The sequence below is a fragment of the Meleagris gallopavo genome, chromosome 2 (assembly GCF_905368555.1).
Source record: "Meleagris gallopavo chromosome 2, MGAL_WU_HG_1.1, whole genome shotgun sequence".
In the NCBI taxonomy this organism is placed as follows: Eukaryota; Metazoa; Chordata; class Aves; order Galliformes; family Phasianidae; genus Meleagris; species Meleagris gallopavo.
The window spans coordinates 42,642,618-42,668,106 of record NC_139405.1 but is presented as its reverse complement, the minus strand read 5'-3'; the positions used below and the strand labels follow the sequence as shown (position 1 = coordinate 42,668,106).

Here is a 25,489-nt window from a genome sequence, read left to right as displayed (position 1 = left end):
CTAGATAACTACCAGTATCACACAATGTAATGCTGTAATGCCATGGAAAGTGCAACAGTGACAGCAGAGTAGCAAAGTCCTCAGCTGCAGCAAGTGAGGATATGCTCAAATGCGGCAGCCATAGACACAGAAATAAAGGGAAAAAATCTGTTTAGACTTGGAAGACTTCACATACGCAGGGATCTCCAGCAAAATACTCTTGCCTCTACTGCAATTCATCTAAAGGTTGGGAAGGGGTGGATTCTGACACTACCCCTTCTGATCACTACAGCATATTGCATGCACCTGAGCTTCACTGGATTGGCCCTGCCTTCCCACCAGGTGCCTAGTCACTGCTTCAAACTATGACTTAGCATTTCTGCCACACACAGTGAGTTTTTAAAAGAGATATTTTTCTCTGAAGCTCCATTTCCATTCAACGTTATTCATAAATTCACCTAGACATGCTTGTTAGAAAAAGAAAAAAAAAAAGCATTACCCACTTCCCTGTATTCAACAGCCTAAAATAGCAACAGGATTCTACTTCAGGAGGTTCTTTGTCTGTTTGACAGCCCATAAAGAGTTACTCAGCTGCCCAAGGATGACTATAGTAGCAAGTAAGGGCCAAAATATGCAGGTAGCTGACAATACATGAGGAAAAAAAACAGTGCAAGTAACTCTGAATCACTTCACATCACACTGGACGCGACCCACAACCATAAAATGACACAATTCCACTTTCCTGCATCATATCCCAGCATCCAACCCCAAAGAATAAGAAGTACTTAAATTCAAATCCAAAGAAAGAGAAAATAGGTTTTGTCCACTTTTTATGAGCTTGTACTTTCCTCTGAAGTATAAACTCTTCTGCTTCTCTATTCACATCACTTCCTGCCACCCTTCTTCCATTACACAAACTGAAGCAAGCTACACCTTGTCTATACGGGTGTTCTTTTTCTTACTTGTACCTGTTCTGTATAAGAAAAAAGTGTATGAATTTATATTACTTCAGCTGTTAGCTAGCCATGGATGCTCTCATTAACACAACTCACCCTTGACAAATGCACATTTTCCTCATTATATTTTTGTGGGAATAGCATATCTCCAGAACAAAGCTATTCTCCAGCTTGATCCTATCTTATTGCAAGATCACATCTACCAGACACACTTCAAGGGAAACCATTATAACAGCCTCACATACCTACAACACAGTCCTAATATCAGGACACACCAAATGCAACCACATTGCTCTTCATTTATGTTATGGTCTTCCCCAGCAGCTGCTGCCATTTTATCTGACACAGCTGCAGCTGAAGGAAGCTTCACTAGGGCAGGCCCAGGCAGGGCAACCCCAGCAGTTAATCAGGAAAACTGTCTGCTGGTGTCACCTCTGAAACAGGGAGGAGGAAGGAAATGGCATGTGAAGGTAGGACAATGGAGAAGGAATTGTTTGTAGATGACAAGAAGATGTAGAACATAAGTTTAATACCTCAAATAGAGATGGGGAGAAAGGAGGTAAATAAGCTAGAAGAAGAGCAGAGAGGAGGAGGAGACAACTTATAGGCCTTGAAAGTCTCAACGAACCATGTGTTTTCTGCCCACAGCCTCCTAAAACCCTTCAACACTCAGCCTTTCCTGAAATACCACTACTGCTCCCCTAACACTGTTCCTCTGCACTATGCTAGTCCCTTACCTGCCCACCTGTAGGTCCTGAAATGCCTAGACTGTAATTCTGATTCCAAGATGGTTAACCCGGGTCTGGTTCACAGGATCCTGAAAAATATACAGCATTATTTCTGAATTCTGTGTGGTATTTTCTAGTTGAAACATTATCCCAAAATACTGCGCCTTAAGAAAACAAGAAAAAAAATTAGCATGGTGGAGATTTTAGACACTTGAATCTGCTCCTGATTAAACAAATGATCCAGTATAGACATAAAATTTACTGGAAGAAGAAATATCACTAGCTTTTACCTGTGGAACCTAACTTGAAGAAAGTAGAATGGAAACAGCTACAGATTTTGAGAATGAAACACCTGTTGACGGAGTGGAGGAAAACATTGAAGAGATACTAGTTTAAAGATGTTGTATTGAGTCTTGCATTGCAAGAATTGTGAAAAAAAAAAATAAAAATAAAAATATCTGACTACTACAAGTATCAGGCAAAGTCTGTGCTCATACAGTTGTTTTTGTGTTTTTGTTTTTGGTTGTTTTGTTTTGTTTTGTTTTGTTTTGTTTTGTTTTGTTTTGTTTTTATGACAGAAATCTCCCTTTTGAAGAAATACTAAGAGACCTGGAGCTCTTCAGTCTGGAGAAGAGAAGCTCCCTGAGATCACAGTGTGGGAGTCAATTCAACAATGGCAGACTTTTTCAATGGCATGCAGCAGTAGAAAAAGGGGCAACGAACAAAAATTGGAACTCATGAAGTTCCCTTTAAACATGAGGAAAAGTTTCTTTATTTTGATGGTGGAAGAGCAGTGGAACAAGCTGCCCGGACAAGTTAGTTGTGGAATCTCATTCTATGGAGATATTGAAGACCCATCTGGATGCTTTCCTGCTCAACCTACTGTAGAGAACCTGCTTTAGCAAGGGCTTGGACTAGATGATCTCAGAGGTCCCTTCCAACCCCTGAGATTCTGTGATTCTATATTTTGAATCATTATGAAATTTTATATCCCATTAGAAGTCAGTGGATCAGATTTTTTTTTTTTTTTTAAATCTATTCCTCAACGAAAATAGGGAAATGTTTAAGACATGTTAGTGTAGTTATACCCACATTAAAAAGTGCATCACTGCTTTGTCAAATAGCTCGCATTATCTTAATGACTAGATTTTTACTGCATATACAGTATGCAGACATCTCTACACATTCAATTTCAAATTCACTAAGGTAACTATGACTAATTTTATCATGTTTCAGTTATGTTTTTTCCTGATAACAAAAATGAGTGTCAATTACAATATCTTATTACCACCCAGTTCTACATTTGTTTTATTGGAAAAAAATTAAAGAGACAGAATATTTCAACAGTTCTAGGTTAAATAATTTAATCACTTTGGATAATGGCTTAATTAACCAGATAAGCAACATGGAAGAAATACATGCAATGCTTTGATTGTATGTCGTGTCCAAATTTTGTAGTGACTTTCAACAAGTAACCCATTATTTATTCCTTTGAGAGCAACGTTTTGATAGACTCTTGAATAAAGTACATCACCGTAACATAATGGAGAAAAGTAAGGTTTTTTTTGCCCCTTGATGAAATTTGCCGTCCCAGAAGTAACCTTTATTTTCTTTATGAATAGGAAACAAACATTTCCTGACCAAGAGAGTATTGCAGAACTGAGAAACCACTCATGGCATTGTATAAATATAAGCGCTACATAACGCAAAATTTGTAAAAAAACCTCCTTCCTAGATGGATACAATATGGATACCCATTGATAATCCTACAACAAACAAAGGTGGCTTTCTCCCCTTTTAAATGAATCCTGCCAGAATGTCCATCCTCGTTCCAAAGACCTCTGTGTGAGATTCTGCCCTTGGAAACTACTGTTATTCTCATTTTCATATGTTTTTTTTTGTTATTGTTGTTACAATGTACAATATGGCAGCAACCACAGACTGCATCATTTGGCCTATCGTAACTAAACTTGAAAATGAAATCATCATACTGTTATCATGGGCACATTTGATGAGAGCTTTGCCAGTTAAAGTGTTTTTGTTTTCAAGGCAAGCTGTCCATTGTTTTTGTATTCTCGTGAGTACTCAGAAGCCATGCTCCTTTGTATAACTCAAATGATGTTTCACCTAATGGACACAGTCTTCTCCCATCCATCAAAGTTCATGATGGAAACTTCTTGGAAAGCAATTCCATTTTTGAAGTTGGTGAAGGAAACTAGACAGATGTGCTCCTAAGACTTACAGTTGCATTTCAGAAAACTGTTCTGACTATCTAACAGTGAAGGAAGTGAAACAAATGATGAGGCAAGCCACAGAGGGTGAAAATCTACTTCTCTACATTTTTAAGATTTTAAGAACAAGATAGACAGGTAATGGGATCAGTTAAGTTTCACGAGCACTCTTTCAGGTTTATATTTATATGATTCAGGCACCCGATTCACTATTTTGATGTAAAGTCTTTGTGAGTTTAAGCATGTTGGATAAAGACAGTTTGCCTTATGAGAATAGAATGGGGAAAGGAAAAAACTACCTATATTAAGACTGCATCATCATCACCGCTGTGCAAATAAAGTTGGCTTTAAAATTTTATTATTCTTTCAGTATGATTTCTCATTTTATGAATAGAACAGAAATAAGATAACATTTACATAGCATGTATGTGTTTTATATACTTATATATTTATATTTCAGGATGCAGGAAAATAATACACCTGAAAAGAAAACAATAGTTTTGCAACTAGACAGAAATATCTTCGTTTAACATGAGCTCCAACAGTATCCTGCATTAGTTCTGCTCTCCTTTGATATAGTGAAATATAGAATAGAATATAGAATATAGAATATAGAAATATTCTATTTTAAGAGCCTTGTGAAAACCTACCGTAATCTTGAGAGTTCACTAGTAGAAAACATTAATCATACAGGCAAACAGGAACATAACAAAAGATACTTTATAAGATGTACAAGCATATGCAGATGAAAAAAAGAAACATCGTTTCCATTTTGCAGTAAGTTGGTATCCTGGAAATAGCACCTGTATTACAAATAGTATTTAAACACCATAAACACAGGAGGAAAAGAGCGCACCACATTCACATCCATATCAGAGTGGCTTTTAGTTCCTTGATTCACGATTAAGATAAAGAAAAGTTGGCTAGAATACACAGGACTTACTATGCATTCACATGCTAAGCAACAGTCATTCTATCTACTGTGCTTGCTCCAAAAGTTTTGTTTTGGAATATGAATATTTTACTTCTGTTCCTTAATCTTAATGTTTGGCTTCACTTTTTCTTCCTCTAAACTTCTACCAGGTCTACCACAGATTTCTTACTGACAGAATGTATCAGAGTAGTGTCTTTAATACACATTTCCATCTGAAACTGCATATTTTCCCTCTTACCTTTATCAAAAGTCTCTTCCTCTTTATCTGATGTCATAAATACTGTCTTATGTTTTCCAAGGATAAGAAAAGGGAGTATCACCTACTCAATTTTGTTAAAACAAAATCTTTTTTTAAAGTGTTAAAACTCAAACAGACTCTATCGTAAAATCTAGTTATGCTGTTATATTCTGTTGATTGCAAAACAAACAAACAAACAAACAAACAAAACCACCCAACACTCAAAGCTTTTTACTGAAGATGAGTTTATTAAGCAATGTATGGAAAGCGTGGCAGGTATAATTTATCCTGACTTTAAAAAAATGGATTTTTCTAAAATCTTCTATTCACAGGTAAATAGAAGAATTGGGAAAACCTATCAAAAGATATTAAGAGAGTAAAGGTGTTCATTTGAATAGATGAATGTACTGATGCTATAGAAATGGCTCAACTTGCCATTTTCTTTAGAGGTGTTGATAACAAATATTTACTAAAGAAATTGCTTCTTTGGTGTAAACATACAACTAAATCTCTTAATTTGAAGTAAACAAATACATTGAATTAATTTTCTATAACTTTTGTCAACATATTTGGTACAGTTCCTGATGGCACCGTAGTGATGATTGGTAAAAAAGAAGGAGTTATAAAATTAATAGAAGGCAATACAATGGCTACCAGTGACTCATGTTTGATGAAATATCATAGCATCATATACAAAGAAAATTTACGTGCAAAGCATTAAAATTTGATAATGTGATGCAAATCAGTATCAAAGCTATGAAATTCATAAAGTTCAAGGGATTGATTGAATCATTGTCAATTCTAGGAGTGCCTTAAAAGTCTGGATGCTAATTATGGGGGCATCCTTTACTTTTCTGAAGAGAGGTGGCTAAGTCAGGGTAAAATGATAAAAAGATTTTCTAATTTGCAAATTGAAATCAAGTAGTTTATGGAACCAAATGGAAAATTTGTGCCAGAATGTGAAGATTAAAAATGGCTCACAGATTTAGCATTTTTTGTGGATTTGACTACTACTTTAAATGGGCTAAATGTATCTTCAAAGTGAAGATCAACTTATCTGTTCTATGTTTCAAAACAGAACAGCATTTGAAATGAAACTTAAATTACGGCAAGCTCAAGTGATGGCAAATAATGTTTTGTATTTTGATGTGTTGACTAAACACAGTCCTGTGAACAGTGAAAAATATACAACCACTCTTTCTGTTTTCATAAAAGAGTTTAAGAATATGTTTCAACATTTCTAAAAACATCATCAGTTTCTTTTGCATACTTGTGTCTTCATTTTCAGTCAACACAAATACATTACCTGTGAATTTTCAAATGGAATGTATAAGTTGCAATCAGACATTCACTCAAAGAAAAATTTGTTCATCTCTCTTTACCAGATGTTTATAATCCCTATCTTAACAGAGAAGAGCATCCTTCTCTTCCCAATCACTCCTTATTCGGTTCATTGCTTTTTGGTAGTACAAATGTTTGTGAACAATTGTTGTCAAGAATGAATCACAGAAGGAGTAAAATTTCATCAAAAATCTCTGACAACACCTTGAGAACTTACTACGATATGCAATTCAAACACTGATGCATTACTTTCACGGAGTCAAATATCTCCTTAGTTTTATATCTTTATTGATCTCTGTTTTTTTATATTTTAATAAAAAATACATTTTTAAAAAAAGTTTTATTACTTAAATACATTAACTGTATTATAAGTTTTATACGTGGCCTAAGACAATTCCTGTTTGTTCAGTGAGGCGTAGAAAGCAGTAAGGTTGGACCCCATGGTATAATCACTTAACATAAAGCAAATATTATTTTTAAACCCAAAGATAAATTGTTTGGGGATTATCTACTTCCTGCTTCTCTCCAACACCTCAGAATGTCTCATTCAGATCTACTTTTTTCCTTTCACTTCTTTCTTTAAAAGTGTCTTTGATCTCCCATCCTCTGTCTGCTCCCACACATTTTATAAATGTTTGTGTCTCCTGGGTATATTAGGTATGACTACCACTTGTCCAAATAGTAAGCGGTTATCTAGTCACTGTTGTGATGCTTGACTAACTCATGAAAAAACTGCAAGCACCTTGTGAAGCAAAGAGCCAGTCTGGGAAGTTTCAAGTCTTTATGAATGTTTTCTCCATTTTTTTAATTTACATTGCTTCATATACAGATAACTTTGTTAATCCTGTTTTGTACAGTCACTTTGCTGGTATTAATTCATGCATCATATGTCTAGATTTCATCTGGGAACAAACTTAACAGTAAGTATTCAATAATGGACCTCCACTGACTCCCTAAACAAGTATTTGAAGTATAATTGAGATATATATTTTAAATAATGATGCTATTTATATTATCATTAATTATCATAGTGTACCTTCCCATCTGTTCTAACAATTGTCCCTCTCAGTGCCAAATTCAGAGAGAGCCAATTGGTGTATCTAAATCTCCCAGGTTAGTACTGACAGCTTTCTTTTGAAAGAATCTCCCTAAATTTTTACAGTCACTGATACAGTAACATATCAAGTTTTCTTTTCCACCACCATGTCTCCAAGAGAAATAATTTCTGAAATTTCCAATAGTGAGACAATAATGACCTATTTTTTTGCATGGAAGTAAGGCCCACAAAAGTAGCACTCCTTCTGCCTTTATAAACAATATCACACATGAAAGAGAAATGAAATGACCTTTAAAGATTCTCCATGGATGCATTTTAATGTCAGATGCCACACCTTGGACTGGAAGGAGAATGATAGTTGGGCTGGAAGAGGCTATGAAGAAGATTGTGTTAGGTTACTTGTCAGTCTACCCTGAGTTGACAAGAATCCACAGCAGGAAAAAGGAAGATCCTCATTCTCTTGGGCATGCCTTATCAACTGTAAAAATATTAGAAAAGTGAAAGGCTACTGTGCAAGGAAAAATGAAATTAATGGAGGAATATAATGGAGAAATATAACCATGAGGAGCTGATCCAAAATCCATGGTTGTCCTGTTTTCAGTTGGGAGCATATCTTAAAAAGAATCATGAAAAATTATTTGTGCTTTGTTATCACTCTGAGCTTCCAGCATGTGTACACAAATGTTAGAAACAACCAAAGGTGACAATAAACATAATCTTAAGCTAAAAATACCAGCCTGAGTATCTGAAAGCTTTATTAAAAATAAAATGTTGCCAAGTTTTGAATGATTCAGAAGAAAGTAACAGCAACTTATTCCAATAAAACAGATTCAAAATGTAAATAAACCATGAGGCAACATGCTCTCTGATTAGTCTTGAGTGAGGGACTGGGAGACAGTGTCAGAACTCTATTCCCAATTTGCTACATGATTCAGACCAAATTATTTAACTCCTGTTTAACTATCTGTAATACGGGCATAAGAAAAGTTATTTCCCAGGTGGCAGCATAGTGAAATTTTATTGATGTTTGTAAACTTCTGGCAGAGTCTCTGATGAGAGATGAGCATAAAATAATATTACATTCACCTTCTGGGAGCCCCTACATTTATTTTGTAAATGCAATAAAGAGAAATTGAGGCTTACGAGAATTATTAAAAATCTACTGTAATAATTAGTGATTTCAAAATGCGCATTGTACTTCACAGAATACCAGCTAGTACTCATATATGAATACAGATCGGTCTTGGATCAATGACCATTTTATATTCAGAGATTAATGTACACATTGTTTCTGGAAGAAAATTCAAATCACATTTCTACCCTTCTCTCCTGCCATGATTCCACTGAAATTATCAGATAGGCTCCAAACGCGAGAGAGAGATGGAGAGAGAGAGAGAGAGATGGAGAGAGATTTAATTTGGAATTTAGGGCTTTGTGGTTACCATATTTTACTTTACCACCCTAAAGTACATTCTTGGGCAATTGCAGCAGCTCTCAGTTTTCCATCCCTAAAACAGAACATGAGAATTGGCACCATGCATCCAAATTCAGAAAGCATTTTCCATAGAATGATGTCTCCAGCAGTGAGCAGTACCAAATGTTGCTACGCAAAGTTCCCTTCTTTTTCCATAGATTAGATATTATTGAGAGACTCTGACTTACCTCCAACTCTCTTTCTGTTTTAAAACAGTAAATGTTATAATTCTGACTACTTCTGTTACCTGTAGGAAGCCCTACCCTTCTCAAATCTCGGTAACGGCATCAAACGAAACCTTGGGCTGCAAATCAGGAACATAATATTCTTTCCTTCTTTTTTCGTTATGGCTTGTCTGGCTGCTCTCAACCATGGGTGGTGGAAGATGGCAGATTCAAACAAAAAGTTGTTCATTACAAGGTGGGAGATGGTGCCAGGGAGACATTTCCCTAACCCTCCTTCTTATTGTGTTCTTCCTCAGGAGACAGAATAAAGGAGCTACAGGTTTAAAACAAATAAAGAAATAAATTAATAAAAGCTAGATAAATAAATAGACTATTTTAGAATATTTTGATATAAAAATAAGGTGGAATCAAGTTCTGAAATATCAATTGTAATACATGGATATTAAAGCCTCACACGTATATTTTCAATAGCAAAAAATAGCAGAAATAGCCTTTCAGTTTTCCCAAATAATTTGTTCAGAGTTTTTGTTTGTTTGTTTGTTGTTGTTGTTTTGGGTTTTTGTTTTGTTTTGTTTTGTGGGGGTGGAGTTAGGTTGTTTTTTGATTGCTGTTGTTTAAAAACTTTTCACGGGTTGCAAGCACCTAACCTTGATTAAAATGGAATGTGTAGTCTATGAGTGCTGTCACATCAGTATTTCTGTACTTGTCTTTCTTTCTGCTAAACTTGAATGCTCCCATGATTCCTTTCCACTGAATTATGTATTAAATTGAAAATAAAATAGAAATAAAAATATAAGATTTATTTGTCCCCAGACTGTTCCTGCATGGGCCAAAGGAAGGTCTTTATGTAGCATAGACACAGCTTTACAGTTGACAAAATCTTTCTCCTCCTACATTTTCTTCACATTCTTTTTTAAAGAAAAACAGAAAAAAGAAACAATTCTCCTAGAAAAATTTGAATTATTGATATTTACAGAAACATCCCCTCCAGTGGAAGGACCAGTTATTTACCTTGTTCTCCCAGGTGTTTTAGAAAATCAGGCAGATGCTCCCACTTTATCTGAACCTGACTCATGCTTTCAAGAAATTTCAGCAACTGTTGTCAGATTTCATAAAACAAAAGCTAAAATCTGCAGATCATGTGAAGCCTGACAGAAACCAGTGTTTGTGTTCCAGTATGTATCACCATACTTCTAGTATACAACTCTTACTTAGAAGATGCAACTTGAAATAAACTTAAAAGTTCACTTAAATAACTTTCACTTTTGAGTTCTGTCTTGGGAATTTACTTAATACCTGTTGTTGCTCTAGGTAGAGCATCTATAATAGAATAAGGGAAAGGTCTACTGAAAAGTTTACAGAAAAAAAAAACACAGTTATTTAATTAAACGCTTATTAACACTAGACATTTTCTTTAAAAAGTATATGGAAATATCTTTTTACTCAGACAATATAGCAATTGATAATAACTTAAGCAAAAATTGAATCACAGTTCCAGTTTTCAAGTTTATATAATGTAATATATTTGATTCTGAGGTTCAACAGTAGTTTTTCATGTCTGGGTTCCGCTTATATAACTTCAAGATGCTAAGAGTTTGGAAAGATGAGTACTTCTCTTTCTTTACTTTATAATACTTTTTTTTCTTCTTGATTGTCAGAAGATCATTCTTCATCTTCAGGTAACAAGACTTCCTTTATCAGTTCCCAAACCTGCCTAAAAATGTATAGTGGATCTAGGCAGAGAGTAACTGTTCACGTATCTGATCTTCTCAACTGGATGAGCAGCTCGAAACATAAAGTTGTGCTGTAACCCCTTAGCTCTTTCTGAAAAAAAGAGAGATCAAGAAAGCTTTTCTAGATCTGATATTACTCACTTAAAGCAAAGATAGTCTAGATTCACGGCACTACTCCACGAAGTTCTACAATGTTGAGTGTGAATGTCACTGTATCCACAGTAGCTTGCATTCCTGTTGTATTCCTTTCCTACAATGAGTTAGACGTCAATCAAGCAGTGCTATTAAGACTTGGTAATAAATACAGGATTTTTGGTGCATTTTTTTCCCCTCTTAAAAATTCTCTGATATTAAAAAAAAACATATTTTGTCTCGTTTTTTCCTAGCCACCTTCATAAAGTACTGAGAGAGACAATTACTTTCACAAATGAGAACAGAAAGCTAAGTCCGAAGGGAATTTTACTACACTGGAGCTGTGGGTACCATCCATCTAATCAGGAAAGCAAATAAAATTGTGTGATTTATTCCTTTCATTTACAGCTTAACAATAGCGTTTAAACTTCTGTATTTTGAATATTTTCATTTGAGAGCTGCTAAGCCCAAAGAAATAATATCCTTGATGCAGAAAGAGTAGAAACTTGGATAATTGTTTGCTACAAATTATTTATTATGGTGGAGACATGGGCTAAATATTTGCTCTCAATTCACTGGACTGTATCTTAGCACTTGAGGGAAACTTCTATTGTGGATATTAAATAAGTATTAATCCATGTTTTTCTTCTAATTAAATGTCATCTAAGTTATCGTATGTGCATTAAGGGCAAAGGATGATACAGTTTTGACTTCAGATAATTAGACTACCTCCTTTAATTATGCCTCAAGATAGGCTTTGATTCAGAAATCTCATGCTACTGCAAACGTTTTTGTCTCCCTGATTTGTCCTGGAGAAAAACAATGAAGTCAGCTCTAGAAATATGATTCATAATATTATGGGAGCAGAATTTTTGAGATCCATTTTATAAAATGCCTTGTAAGGCTAATATCCCAAGACAGTGTGCATTTTGAAGCGTTTATACATAAGATGTGCTGGAAGCAAAATGTAAGAACCTTTTTTAAAATTTTTAAACATTTAGCAAGAGCACTTTTTTAAGTATCCCAGGGCTGATTACTTTTAATAATTAATATCATAGTGATTAGACTAATTAACCTTGTATTCTACTATACTACTAATTACTTTGATGTTTTATTTCTAATAGCCTTCTGGCTGACCAATTTGTCCACATTGATAATATTCCCAGATTTCTTTTTTACAAAATACTTCCTATTATCCCTTCAGAGAAAGCCACACTACATTTTCTTCCAAGTTCTCTCTGTCACATAATGTTGACTGTTGTCTGTGAAGTTCCATACTTTATCTGCAGTAATTTCAAAATCAAAGAGATACTAGAAAGTAGGCTCATGCACCATTCTGTAATTTCGAAAAAGATGCAACTGTGATCACATCTTATCTGCATGTTTGCACCTTTCCTGTTGTGTACGTACTTAGAACTTGACCCATAAATATATTTTTGAAGAGAAGAGTCAGAGGTCACTTCCATTTGTACAGGTCCTGTACCTCTGCCTCTTTGATTACTCTGACTTATGTTAACATCCTAAAGGGACCATAACTATCAGCAATCAATGGATTTTCATGTACTCTGCACCTAATTTTGTAAGTGCGTATAAGCTTCCAGAGCTACCAGTACTCTGCTCTGGCAAAGCAAGTCTTGCAGCATTAAACAGAAGACCAGAAGCATGCCACTGTCTGGTGACTGCTCTCTGTGCAGTTTGTGAGAAGGCTTTTTATTCAGATCTCATGCACTGCTTTACCATTTTCTTCCAATTCCTCCCCTTTTTGTCATTAAGCTTAATGAATGCAATCATCCAGGAAATTTTAACAACATAATGTACAGTAACTTTATATCAGAAAGCAGGTTGCTTTCCATGTTCATGAAATTATCGTATATTAGTTGTCTTAGATCATTAGGTAGCAGCTCCTGATCTGAGGGCTGTTCACATTGCCATACTCCAACAAAAAAAACCTACTATGATTGTAATACTACCTTATGAAATCCGATTTTGGTCTTCCTCATGTTAATTAAGGAGTCTGAAATGTGAATGAATTGAAGCTTAACCTTAATTTTAAAAATCCATGGGCTCCTAAAATCCATCATTTTCTGTTTTAAGTTAAAAGATAATTGAAAATCTTTATATATCATAAAATCTAAGTTAAGGGTTTTGTTTTGCGAAGTCTCAAGGCTTCAGTGAATCAAATATATATTTTTTTACTTTACAAATATCATTTGAAAATAAAAAAAACTGCCTGTGTCAGCTAATACACATATTCCCTCTAACATCAAATGCTGGCATTAAGTTGAAAATAGAATTGTTCTTTTCTGTATTAATGAATTATTTCCTTTGGTGTCTATATATGAATCTATTTGAATATTTATCAACAATCTCATAACTGTGCATGGAAGTATACAGCTCACAAATTTGTACTCTCACGTACAAAAATACAACCTGCCATCTAAATTTGAGAAACCACTCTCAGAGATAGCGTTGTGTTACTGAAACAGGAGAAAACTCCATAATATGTGCCTAATATCTGAAATACTAAAAAGCTGATAAAAATGAAATAAGGCCATGATCCAGTTCACATATTGTTCAGGACCTTTAAAGATGTCACTCGAAAAGTAATTCCTCCTATCTATTTCCATGGAAATTGCAACAGATGAAAAGAGCACAATAACAATTTGCTCGAGAAAATTCTCAGCTAAAAAATACTATTTTTCTAATATACACATCACCATTAGCTATGCATTTTCAACAGATATGAACAAGAGCCTTCATATTGCTCTTTTAACAATCTGCATAGCTATCCAGAGCATGGCTTGTCTTTCACGTCACTGTCACCACTGCTGGAACATACCACCACCACCTACCTCACTGCGCTCACATCCACTGTTTAGTCTCCATAAATGTTTAGTATGTGTCGATAAATGTCTGTGGGTGTCATTTTTTCCACATGGAGGAATTCGATTCCACACTTTTGATTGTACTAATATGGATACGTACATATAGTGCAACAAGGCTTGTGTAGGTCTTGGAGAATATGCCCTACAAGGAGCAACTGAAAGAAGTGGTGCTGTTTTGTCTGGGGAAGAGGAGGCCGAGGGGAAACCTTATTGCTCTCTTCCAATACCTGAATGGTGATTGCAGTGAGAGCAGGGCTGGTCTCTTCTCACTGGTGACAGGTGACAGGACAAGGGGAAATGGCCTTAAGTTGCACCAGGGTAAGTTTAGGTTGGATATCAGGAAAAACTCCTTTACAGAAAGGGTTGTTAAGCACTGGCATAGATCCCCAGGGAAGTGGTTGAGTCACCATCCCTGAATGTGTTTAAAAACCTTTTGGATGCGGTAGTCAGGGACATAATTTAGAGGAGGGTTGTTAGAGTTAGGGTAGTATGGTTAGGCTAAGGTTGGACTTGATGATCTTTAAGGTCTTTTCCAACCCAAGCAATTTTATGATTCTATATCAGTGCATTAAAGGGGGATGAATAAGTAGAGACAAGTGCTCTCCCATGGTGTTTCATCCTGGATGGATCCTCATCCAAAGTACAGAACATTAAAAACATATCAAGAATAAACAGTCTTGGGCTAGACTTAAATACTGCAAGCACCAACACAAGTATTTAATATTTCCCTCTGGTAGGTGGTATATAACCAAAACCTTAACTTCTCAAAGCATACTAACTGCATTGCTTGAGATTGACCCATTATCCATATAGCCCAAGAAAAAAAGAAAAATGTACTTATGTGAAATATATCTGAGAATCTCGAGCCAGTTCCCAACAAAGAAAATTGCAGTTCAGAAATAAATTACCTAAGCTGACACAAGTAAACAGCGTCAGAACAGACAAGAGATTTAACTCCTCCATGTCAGATGTGGAAAAACATAAGCAAAACACTGTAAGAACATTTAAAATGCTTTAACAACTAACATAACGTGTTTGTTCTGTATTTAAATAAACAACTGAAGAAATCAGGGATTTTAATCAAACACTGCATAATTCCCTTTGTTAATTTTTCTTAGTTCAATGCCATGGGCCACATCTAAATCCAAACTATAATCTCTGTTCCTGACTCCCAGCTGCTACTGTGTATGCTACGCAACCAGCACTTGAATACAGCTGCTATTAATAACTAATCTGTATTTTTTTGGTCTAGCACTTTGTTACAACAGGCATTTCCAACACTAACACTTTCTGTGTAACCACACCGACATAAATCAATGAAAACTTTGGACTCACCTTTGATTTCCCTTACTGATTTTCAGTTTATATACAATTTCTATATTTCTTTAAACTTTCTGTAAAAAAAAAAAAAAAAACAACAAAAAAACAAAAAAAACCACGACCATAAATTTAGTGAAATATCCTTCGGTACTCAAGAAAAAATCTGCAGTGATACTAATTGGTAACATGTCTGATCAGCACTTAAAATACTCCAATACTTTTTACTCCATTAACCTTGACATAAATTATAGTAAGTAGTTCCTGTGTGACAGGCGTTTTAATTTAACGCTACTTCTCAAGTTACATATGTCTCTAAGTCTGACAACAAGCTCCATTTCTTTCCAGATCCTACACCCTATGGGAAACTCAACTGACAATAAAACCAGGTTCTACTGCGTAAACATGGAAGAGTGTTTGTAACATAAGTTTTGTTTAACCAATTACTTCTGTATAAATGACTACATTTTAATCTTTCACTGAACACGTCCATTTCTTTCTTTTGGGTTGTGCTGCTAGTCAAAACTCTGTTTGGGTGCTGTGAGCTTTGTATTCCATATTTCACTGACATCTGAAATGATGCCTGTTCTTTTGGCTACTAACATAAAGCTTCAGGCTTCAGTGTGCAGTGGAATATCGTCTGAACCAAAGATTGTTTTATTTAAGCTATTACTCACTTTTCTTCTCCCAAGACATCTGTTAGTCCTATATTTTACAGAAGCTTTTCCAAGTTCTTCTTTCTGAGCTGTTGCGCAGATTTTGTACATTGGAGTTATATATCACAGCTCTTTTACTTCATTCTAGTGCCTTCAGTGCAGTTGGAAGCAGGAAGATTTTGCAGCTTTGGTTTATATATTCAGATCAAAGCACCTTAATAGTTCTCCACAGTAGTTAGAAGAAAAAAATGGTGGAAATATATCCACAGTAGCTTTCAACTGGCGGTGCACAGCAGGTCTTATCTGGAACCTGGTGAAGCCAAAGAGAAGCTTTCCAATGAAATCATATGGGATTAGACCTACTGAAGATAACTCATGTACAAAATAGTCTGCATTATGCCTGAACCAGAAGTAATTTCTAAGGAGATTACTTACTTTTATTTGGCCTTAAAGAAATGTGTTTGATGCACTGATTTGCAAAGCTTTAACTCGAAAAGGCAGTAGCAGATTTGTTAAAATATCACATAACATTCTAGCAAAATCACATGCATCAGGCCCACTTGTCCTTTTTTAAAAAATTCAATGTGTGGGAAACAACATGTTGTACTTATGTAGCATTATGAAATTGTGTTTGGTTTTTTGTTTTTTTTTTGTTTGTTTTTTGTTTTTTTGTTTTTGTTTTTGTTTTTTTTTTTAATATAGAAATGCACTAGTTTAATTAGGTTGTTCTTCTTAAATGATAATGGTCTCGTCCTTTCAAATTACAGGTTTTAAATGTTGAGTCGTTATTACAAATAATAACCAGAATTAAGTAAGTTTCCACAAACATTCAGTCAAAGTGTATGTGGAAGGCGGACTCACTAATGGCCTACAGCGGTCATTCATTTTCCTTCTGGGGTATTTAGGGAATATCAGAGGCTTCCCTCCTTTGCTTATGTGGCTGTCTCCTGCTCGAACAACTATACAACATTGCCATCTGCTGACTGTTCTTCCTCATTACAGCACAGACAGCCCTCCCAAAATCCCAGCACTACATATACCAGCGATTTGTATTTCAAACCTTCTGAATCACACAACATCTATATCCATTTTTTTAAAAAGCAAAGAGTTGTACTTATCGGAGTAGCTAATTTTTTAAAGGACCATATTTAATAAACTCAGTTGTTATGCAGCTAGGGCATATGTTTCAGATGTGCAACAGAAAATTTCTGAAGGCACATAGAGCCTACAATCTGTTTTCCAGGAAAAAAAGAAAAAAATAAAAATAAAAATTGTTATGATTAGTTTCCACTATTCACTGTTTTAATAGCTTAATACCAAGTAACTTTGTCTAAATTAATCAAAAGTTTTCTCCACTGATGGAAGAATTTCAGAAGATAGTTGGGCCAACGAGACACCTGAGGAAATGATGATTACTTGTACAGAAGAGAGTCCAGGACAGGAAGGGAAATATCCTATTCTAGAAGATGTCTGGTATATGGATGGATCCAGTGGAGAAAACCGAAGTAGATGGTGAGCCATCATGTATCATCCCACTACTAAAACAATACGGTTTTAAGAGAGAGATGGACAAAGAAGCCAGTGAGCTGAGCTGTGTGGACGGTTATAACTCAAGAGCCAGATGGCAGCACACTGAATATCTGCACAAATAGTTGGGTGGTCTATGGAGGGGTCATGCTCCAGATAGCACAGTGGGCCACTCAGGATTGGACAATCTGTGCCCAACCTATCTGGGGCAAAGATACGTGGGTTGATATATGGAATATGGTTAGACACAGGAACATATGGGCACACCACACCTCTAAACATCAACCATTGCAGTTGTCAGGTAACGATGAAACTGACACACTGGCTTGAATAGAATGACTGGAAAATGCATCAGCAGAAGACATCGCCCAGTGGCTACATCAAAAACTTTGATGTGCAGGAAAGAGGACCACGTTGAGTCTCCATGGGGACTAAAGCATGGGGACTGCCCATACAGTTACCAGATATTGTCCAAGCATGTCAGGAATGTGACACTTGCTTACGAATGTGACCAAGACCTCTGCTGGAAACAACTATCCATCCCACTAGAGAACACAAATCTTTACAGTGGTGGCAGACTGATTATAGGTCCCCCTCCTTGATCTGAAGGGACCAGATATGCTCTAACGTGTCAATATAGCAAGTGGACTAATGCAAGCCTGTCTTGTACCAAAGGCAAACCAAGTGTATACCATTAAAGAAATAACTAGGCTGATAGTATCATACAGGACTCCACAGGTCATCGAGAGTGATCAAGGTACGTATTTCATGGATGCAACTGTTTGGAAATGGACAAAAATAACAACATCAAATGGCACTGTTGTCTGCCATATAATCCAAAGGGAGCAGGCCTAATAGAAAGAAACAACAGGATCCTGAAGGCAGATTCACAGTCCATGCAGAGGTAGACCAATAGGCTTTTTGAAACCCTGTGGGACTTGAATAAGATACCAGTGGACACCAGATCCAGTACCTTAAGAATGTTGTAGACAACTTGGGCCTCCCTGTTCACAAGTAAAGACACTTCACTCAAGCCGCAAATTGGCACCATGAATAATCTGCCCTGAAGGACTTAGAATGCAGAAAACATAAGGTAAAATGGCTTGGAAGTAGAACTGAAACGGTATGGCCTACTTGCACCTTGGGGGAGATTGTTGGAGGCTGGGGGTTCTGTAAACCCTGCAGTAGTTGGCACATGGCTAGCAGAGATCATAGTTGACACCCCAGTTTTCATTGCAAGGGAACATTGATCATGACCAAGTGCAAATTAGAATTCCCCACCCTTTGGTACCTGATACAGTGGTCCAGCCACAGATATCAGGCAAAAGGTGTGGTACCAAAATCCGTAACATGCCCCAGTGCAAGCAGAGGTATTGACAGAAACATGGCCTGTATTCAACTAGGGAGGGCAGATCTTCTCCCCCTCATTGTACCAATTAAACTCTGTAGAGAGTCTGTACTACTCCCTTTGAGGCTGTTAAACTCACAGGATCATTGGTGTGAGTAACATCACACCAACATGCTCCAGTGTCCATGAATCATCATCATGACATCTGGTGGTGAGCTGTCAAGCTTTCGGAAACCGGTGAAAGCAAACCTGAACTGTTACTGGTTCTTAAAGAAGATATACCTCCTGAAGTAACATCAAGCACAGGCCCAATAAAATCACAAAAGATAGTTAGAAATCACCTACAATGCCTTGATATCCTACATCATGATGAGTATTGTACATGCATTGTGATATACACTATATTTTGGATCACCATAAGTGTAGGATTTTATCCCCAACCTTCTCAATCATTGGTTCCTGCTGTGAGAGAGTGGAGTGTGTGAGAATTTCCAGGTCATGACCTTAACCAGTGGTTGAGCACAAAGGAGAGAAGACATGGATAACCCAGGGAGCTAAGGTGCAAGCAGTGCACCTGAGTGACTGGAAGGCGTGGACCTTGGGTCAACCCCTTCTCACCCTTATTTTAAGGGTTAGCAGCTGAGGGAGTGGCATCTTTAGATAGAGATCACGTTCTTCTTGAGCTGTCACTGATCATCAGAAAGAGTGAGCTACTTTTTGTTCTTTATCACCTTCCATTTCTCCATAGTGCTTCTACCTCACTGCCATCGCATTCCCTTCCTCCACAAATGTTTTAGAAACAAGTGACAGACTTCTGTCTTGTACTTCAATAGTCCACTTCAGTGTAGCATTGTAAAGGGCTGTTTAGAAAATTTTGGAAAACAACAACGTTTAATATATCATTCAATTTAAAGGTGGACAAGCACAGTACCAGGATATAACAGATGTATATATACATGAACTGACAAAGACAGGAACATAGACTTTGGGCAATTTTTGTTACATGTTTTTCTCAGCTTTTCTTTGATGTTTCTGGCAGATATGTTCTACTCTTTGTTAGTTAATTAATCAATCCTATGTCCTGTCAACAGGTAATAATTCTGCTTCTGGGGCAGAGCTTAGAGAAATATTTGACTTTTTAGATGCTTGTCTAAACTTAAGTTCTACATAAACATTTTGCTGTTTGCCCACAATTAAGAGTGACACAGTGTTCCCTACTCTTACTGACTGTATTTTTAGCATCTATTTAACTGCATGAAATTACCTCCTCGGTTCACACAGCTGGAACACTTTTTGGCCATTAACCAGTGACAAGGACAGGTTAGAAGTGGCTTTATTGAGATCATGTGTTATTTACAACTACGCAACTGCCAGTAGAAAAGGAATACCGCTTGTAATGCTGAATGTGCTAATCTTGCAGAAATTTGCAAGTATTTAACTTCTGTACTTTAAATGGGCCTCACACAGAACTCTTTAAGTATGCAAATTTTAGCACATTAATAAATCACAAGAATACAAGTTCAGTATGTTGGATTGCACAGTATTCAATAAAACTCATCTTCCACTGTTTGCTTTGCACAACACTAGTCACAATGACAACTTGAGGAATAATGATGGAGCCCAGTGAATCAAAAAAAAAAAAAAAAAAAAAAAAAGCATTTGTGCCATTATTTCTCCTTTTTAAAAAAATAATTATTAAATAATTATTTGATATCAATGATACATCTTAGGCCTCTTTTTTAGTCTAGACTTAAACATGGCTTCCTATCTATGCTTGAAATCTTGTGTTCAGAGGTACAGCCATTTATATATACCCCTGTGAATAATCTGCAATCACATTCAGTTATTTAAGCATATAGAAATTAGGGAATCAGAACTATGTCTGTCCCATTGAAGTTACTAAGCACTGTAGTATTTACTTCAAGGGTACATGAGTTAACCTACTTAGAATACTGGAAATCCCACCCAGATTCATCCTGGGGTAGATATATTTTTGACTTTCTGTTTCTTGGCTTGGAGAGTGGTAATAACTAATGACAATCAGTTATTTTATGTACATTTGGCTACCAGTGTCCATACTTGTAATAGAAATATAGAATCAAGCGCTGTTGAGAACTTTACTTCATAGTTTCAAAATGATACACAACAAAAGGAGGTGTCTGCGCTATCCTCTTTTGTCTCCTGTAGGTTTCTGGAAGTATAAACACACATGCTCACAAACAACACGTCCAAGTTCAAAAGACAGAACTATAAGGGGAAGCTACTTGGTGCCTGAGGCTAAGTCCATAGCCCTGTCAGTGTATGGTGTACCCAAGTACAAGATGGTGGTAACCAAGTCAAGTAGGCCAGGAACACCCACAACAGTGTCCCTGTTCAGCTTTTGCTCACACCCACTATACCCACACAAAATTTATGCCAGCATGAACTCTAATTGGTGTATGATATATGCTACTCATATTTCACTGTCAACCCAACTAAGGCCCTTTAGCACTTCAGGCAAAAATAAGGACAATCTCTGTATACAATGGGAATGTAATAAAGGGGGAAATCACTGCACCCCACACCAGCATAGGAAGCTGGTAACAGCACTTAAGGTGCAGAACAAACATGCTGAATTCCATTAGGAATTCAAAAAATGCACTTCTGTATTTTACAGGCAAACTTAACCATCACCTCACCTACTCATCTCATTAAAACAATTGAATAATGTGATCTGACAAGATCTTACATGGCCATCTCACACTCCTGCCCAGCCAGGATCTCACTCAAGTCAAAAGCCTTTTCAGCTTTTCAGAGCTTGTCTGAACTCCTCTGCAACCAGTCAGCATTTGTTCTTCTGCAGTGGGATCTGCACTACAGTGCCTTGCCAGCTTTCCCCTTACATCTAGGGAATGAGGCAGTCTGAGAGCACAAACTAACAGTGCCCTTCACTCCAAGGGTTTGGATGAACACAAACTTGAAACAGTGCAGTTCAAGGTGACACTTTCATGTGGCACCCATACTTTTGTTTACCTACTGGTGTTCATCTGAAACAGGAAGAAATGAAAAACCAGGAAAGGTGTTAGGGTGAGCGGTGACACCTCTAAGGCTCTGCAGTTGAACAGAGGAGAAGGGAGGGGGGAAGGAAGACACTGGCAAAAGAACTATTGAGGGTAAGAGGAACAACTTGCCTCCCTGCTGTGTGAGATCTCCTAATGGTGTGGCCTGGCTTGTCCGATTGGTGCAGTGAGCAGATCGAAAACCCTCGTGAATCACAGACTGCCCTGGAGTTGGCAGGGGCTTTCAAAGCACACCGTAGCTCATTAGGCAAGCTTGCAATCTAATGGTTTTGTGCCATGCTATTAGATTCAGGTCTAGGACACTCTGTTGCATAATGAGCATGTTTCAACAATTAAAGACTGCCTGCTGTGATCCCAGAATGCCTAAATTTCCTACTTCCAAGCAGCCAGCTCCCTCTGCCTCCCTCTGGTCTGTGGTGCATTATCTGTGTGCAATCAATAAGTTCAGCGAGAGCAGACAGCTTTGATGAAAAGCAAGACAGAGTAGAGCATGAACCTGACTTGAGCGATGAGTTGCCTTCCTTGAGGAAAGTACAGTACCCTGCCATGCTTCCTGCCTCTCCCATTCCCAGAACTAACAGCTGCTAGCTTCTCTAAAAACCTTTCTTTTCACACGCATCATTGAAAATGAGAGAGAATATTCCTCCTGTGGGCCAGAATGGCTATCAGTCCTGGAAGGGCTTTACAGAAATGCTACCTGTAGAGAATCAATTAATGACTTTATATTTAGAAAAGATACGGAAAATATTCAATTGAAAAAAAGAAGTCCCCATTTTTTAGTTTAAGAAAATCATAAGGTTCTCATTTCAAGTTAAACTCGAGAGACATTTTTTGATTGCTTAGCACCCCACCTTCCAAACCAAAAAGAAAAGGGTATTTGCAGAGTCTTACTCCCTGAAGTGCCCGCATTTGTTGGTATATCTGGGTCTCAGTTTCATGGCTCGGGTTTCTGAATAGAGCTGTAACACAAAAATAACAGAGACACATCTTTCTGACTTGGCTGGTTTTGATTCCTCAGTGTGTAATTGAGGAAGGTGGGGAGGGGAAGTTTGAGGTTAACTGAATAAGTACTTTCAAAATTAGTACACGGTAGGGAAGAGAAGGGGAGAAAAGCTCACCGTAGTTTCAATGACTTTTACCTCATTTTATGCCAAAAACTTCCCTTGAAATGCCTTGGCCTTGACAGTTCTGATTATCTTATTCATTAGACCTGCACAAGACATAGAGCCAATGATTAATTTTATGGGATTTTTAAGTGATTGCCTGCGAAGCTCTGAAATTCAAAATCTGTAGCATGCTGTAGGAACAAACATATTCACGGCAGCTGCATCCAGAAGCACATTCATTGGCAAGAAAATAGTTGGGGTAGGGAGGAATTTGGCTGATTTAAATTCATATCATATCACTGCTAAAACAGATATTTCCTTATTTCTCAAATTATAGTAAATTGTTGTGTTCTCATACTCTGGAAGAAAATACTTTGAGTACAGATTTTTAGCAGATGTATTCAGCTCAGGTATATTGTGATCTAACTACTACCATGTACATTGATACGGTATGCCTTTAAATCTTTAACTAGTTATACTATACTCTACCCTAATTTTTTAGAATTTCCTAGTTCACCATCTTTCAGCTCTTCTTTTCACCTTCCCACAGCTATCCTTATTTAGGTATTTTATCTTATGACTAATTCAAAGGTCCTGGTCCAGATTCCACTGGCCAAAGGCCTTATCAAAATATATTGCTTTCTTGAAGAAGTACATAAACAGATTGTGAACCTCATTACAGTTCCTGAACCAAAGTACAAAGCAAGCACCCAAAAGGGACTGGACAACTGTATGAGTAACTAAAGGAACCAGGAGTGATACAGTGACGGCCGAAAAGAAGCTTAGGAAGTACTATGAAATCATGTGATTTAGTGTTTAACCTACTCATGATAAGCATAAAATGCATTTATCACACTTCTAGTTGAAGGTTTCCACATACCATCCCCTGAGACATCTTTAACAGAGTGTTGTGACTTTCACAGAGAGAGAATCATTTATAGAAATGGTCTGACAGCTCTCTAGGTTCCTCCATTGGTGGAAGGTCCCTCACTGACATCCACCAGTTACAGCAGATAAGGCTATGAATGAAAGAAATATAAGACATTTGGCTGCTGATATCAGCCAGAACACGTTGATCATATAAACAGGAAACAAATTCAACAGCTGGGGTAATATTTTCTTTCTGACCATTTAGAACACAATTTTCACAATATTTCATCTCTACTTTACTTAGAACCGTTCTATCCCTTACCTGCTTATTCACAGCACCATTTACAATTCATCAGTCTAGAACAAAAGAAGGCATTAGTTTCACAAATATTTTCTCAAGACCATATGCAAAATGAAGTATGACCACATAGTTCTTACGTGGAATGAAGATTGTTACACATACAGTCAGTGGAAATGCTTGCCAACAAACTTTCAATAATTTACCAGCAATTCTGGCTAATCAGGGAGGTCTCGGTTTATTAGAGGTTGGCAAACATGATACTACTTAAAAGAGAGGCAGAAAGGAGGATACTGCAGATTACAGGCCTCTCAGTCTGACCTCAGGGCCAAGGAAGGTCATGGAGCAGAGCATCTTGAGCAATGACCACATTCAGGACAATCAAGTGATCAGCCTCATTTAGCATGAGTTTATGGAAGGCAGGTCCTGTCTCATTCTATGGCAAGGTGACCTATTTAGTGGACAAGGGAAAGGCTGAGAACACTGTTTACTTGGACTTAGCAAGGCATCTTACAGCCTTCTGGAGAAACCAGCAGCTTAAGTCTTGAAGAGACGTACTGTTTGCTAGGTTAAAAACTGAATGAATGGCTAGCCCCTAAGGGTTGTTGTAAACTGAATTAAATCCACTTGGTGTCAAATTAGCAGCAGTACTCCCCAAGGCTCAGTACTGAGGCTAGTTCTCTTTAACATTCTTATCAACAACACTGATGAGAGAATTAAGTGCACCCTCAGTAACCGTGAAAATGACACCAAGTTTCATAGTGATTGTTGATCTGCCTAAGAGCAGGAAGGCTCTGTAGAGGTATCTGGATAGGCTGAGTTGATAGGCCACATCCAGTCATATGGCATTTAACAAGGTTTCACTTGAGAAAGCTGCCAAGCAGAAAGAGACCTGTGGGTACTGGTAAATAGCCAGCTGAACACAACTCAGCAGTGTATCCAGGAGGCCAAGAAGGCCAACAGCATCCTAACTTTTATCAGAAATGTGTGGTCTGCTGGACCAGGGAAGAGTTGTCCCTCTGTAATCCACACTGGTAAGGCCTCACACCTCAAGTACTGTGTTCAGTTCTGTGCCCCTCACTATAAGGATGTGGTATTGCTCAAACACGCACAGAGAAGAGCAACAAAGTTCATGAAAGGAGTAGAAAATAAGACATATGAGGAGCACCTGAGGGAACTGGGGCTGTTTAGCCCGGAGTAGAGGAGGCTGAGTGGAGACATCACCATTCTCTATTACTTCCTGAAAGAAGATTTTGGTGAGGAGAATATTGGTCTCTTTTCTCAGGTGACAAGTGATAGGACATTAGGCAACAGTCTTAAGTTACTCCAGAGAGGTTTAGATTAGATATCAGGAAGAATTTCATCATGGAAAGAGTAGTTAGGCTATGGAATACGCTGTTCAGGAAGCTGATACAGTCATCATCCCTGGAGTTAC

At 37.2% G+C, this 25,489-nt stretch overlaps 1 protein-coding gene across 1 annotated transcript in view; it reads right to left on the bottom strand.

Moving 5' to 3' along the window:
- The window catches only part of C2H6orf118 (chromosome 2 C6orf118 homolog), a 55,860-nt gene that overhangs the window by 23,857 nt on the left and 6,514 nt on the right, over window positions 1–25,489 (bottom strand). Inside the window, 1 exon segment of the mRNA XM_085218429.1 lies at window positions 21,892–22,032. Coding sequence (XP_085074555.1) covers window positions 21,892–22,032 — 141 coding nt within the window.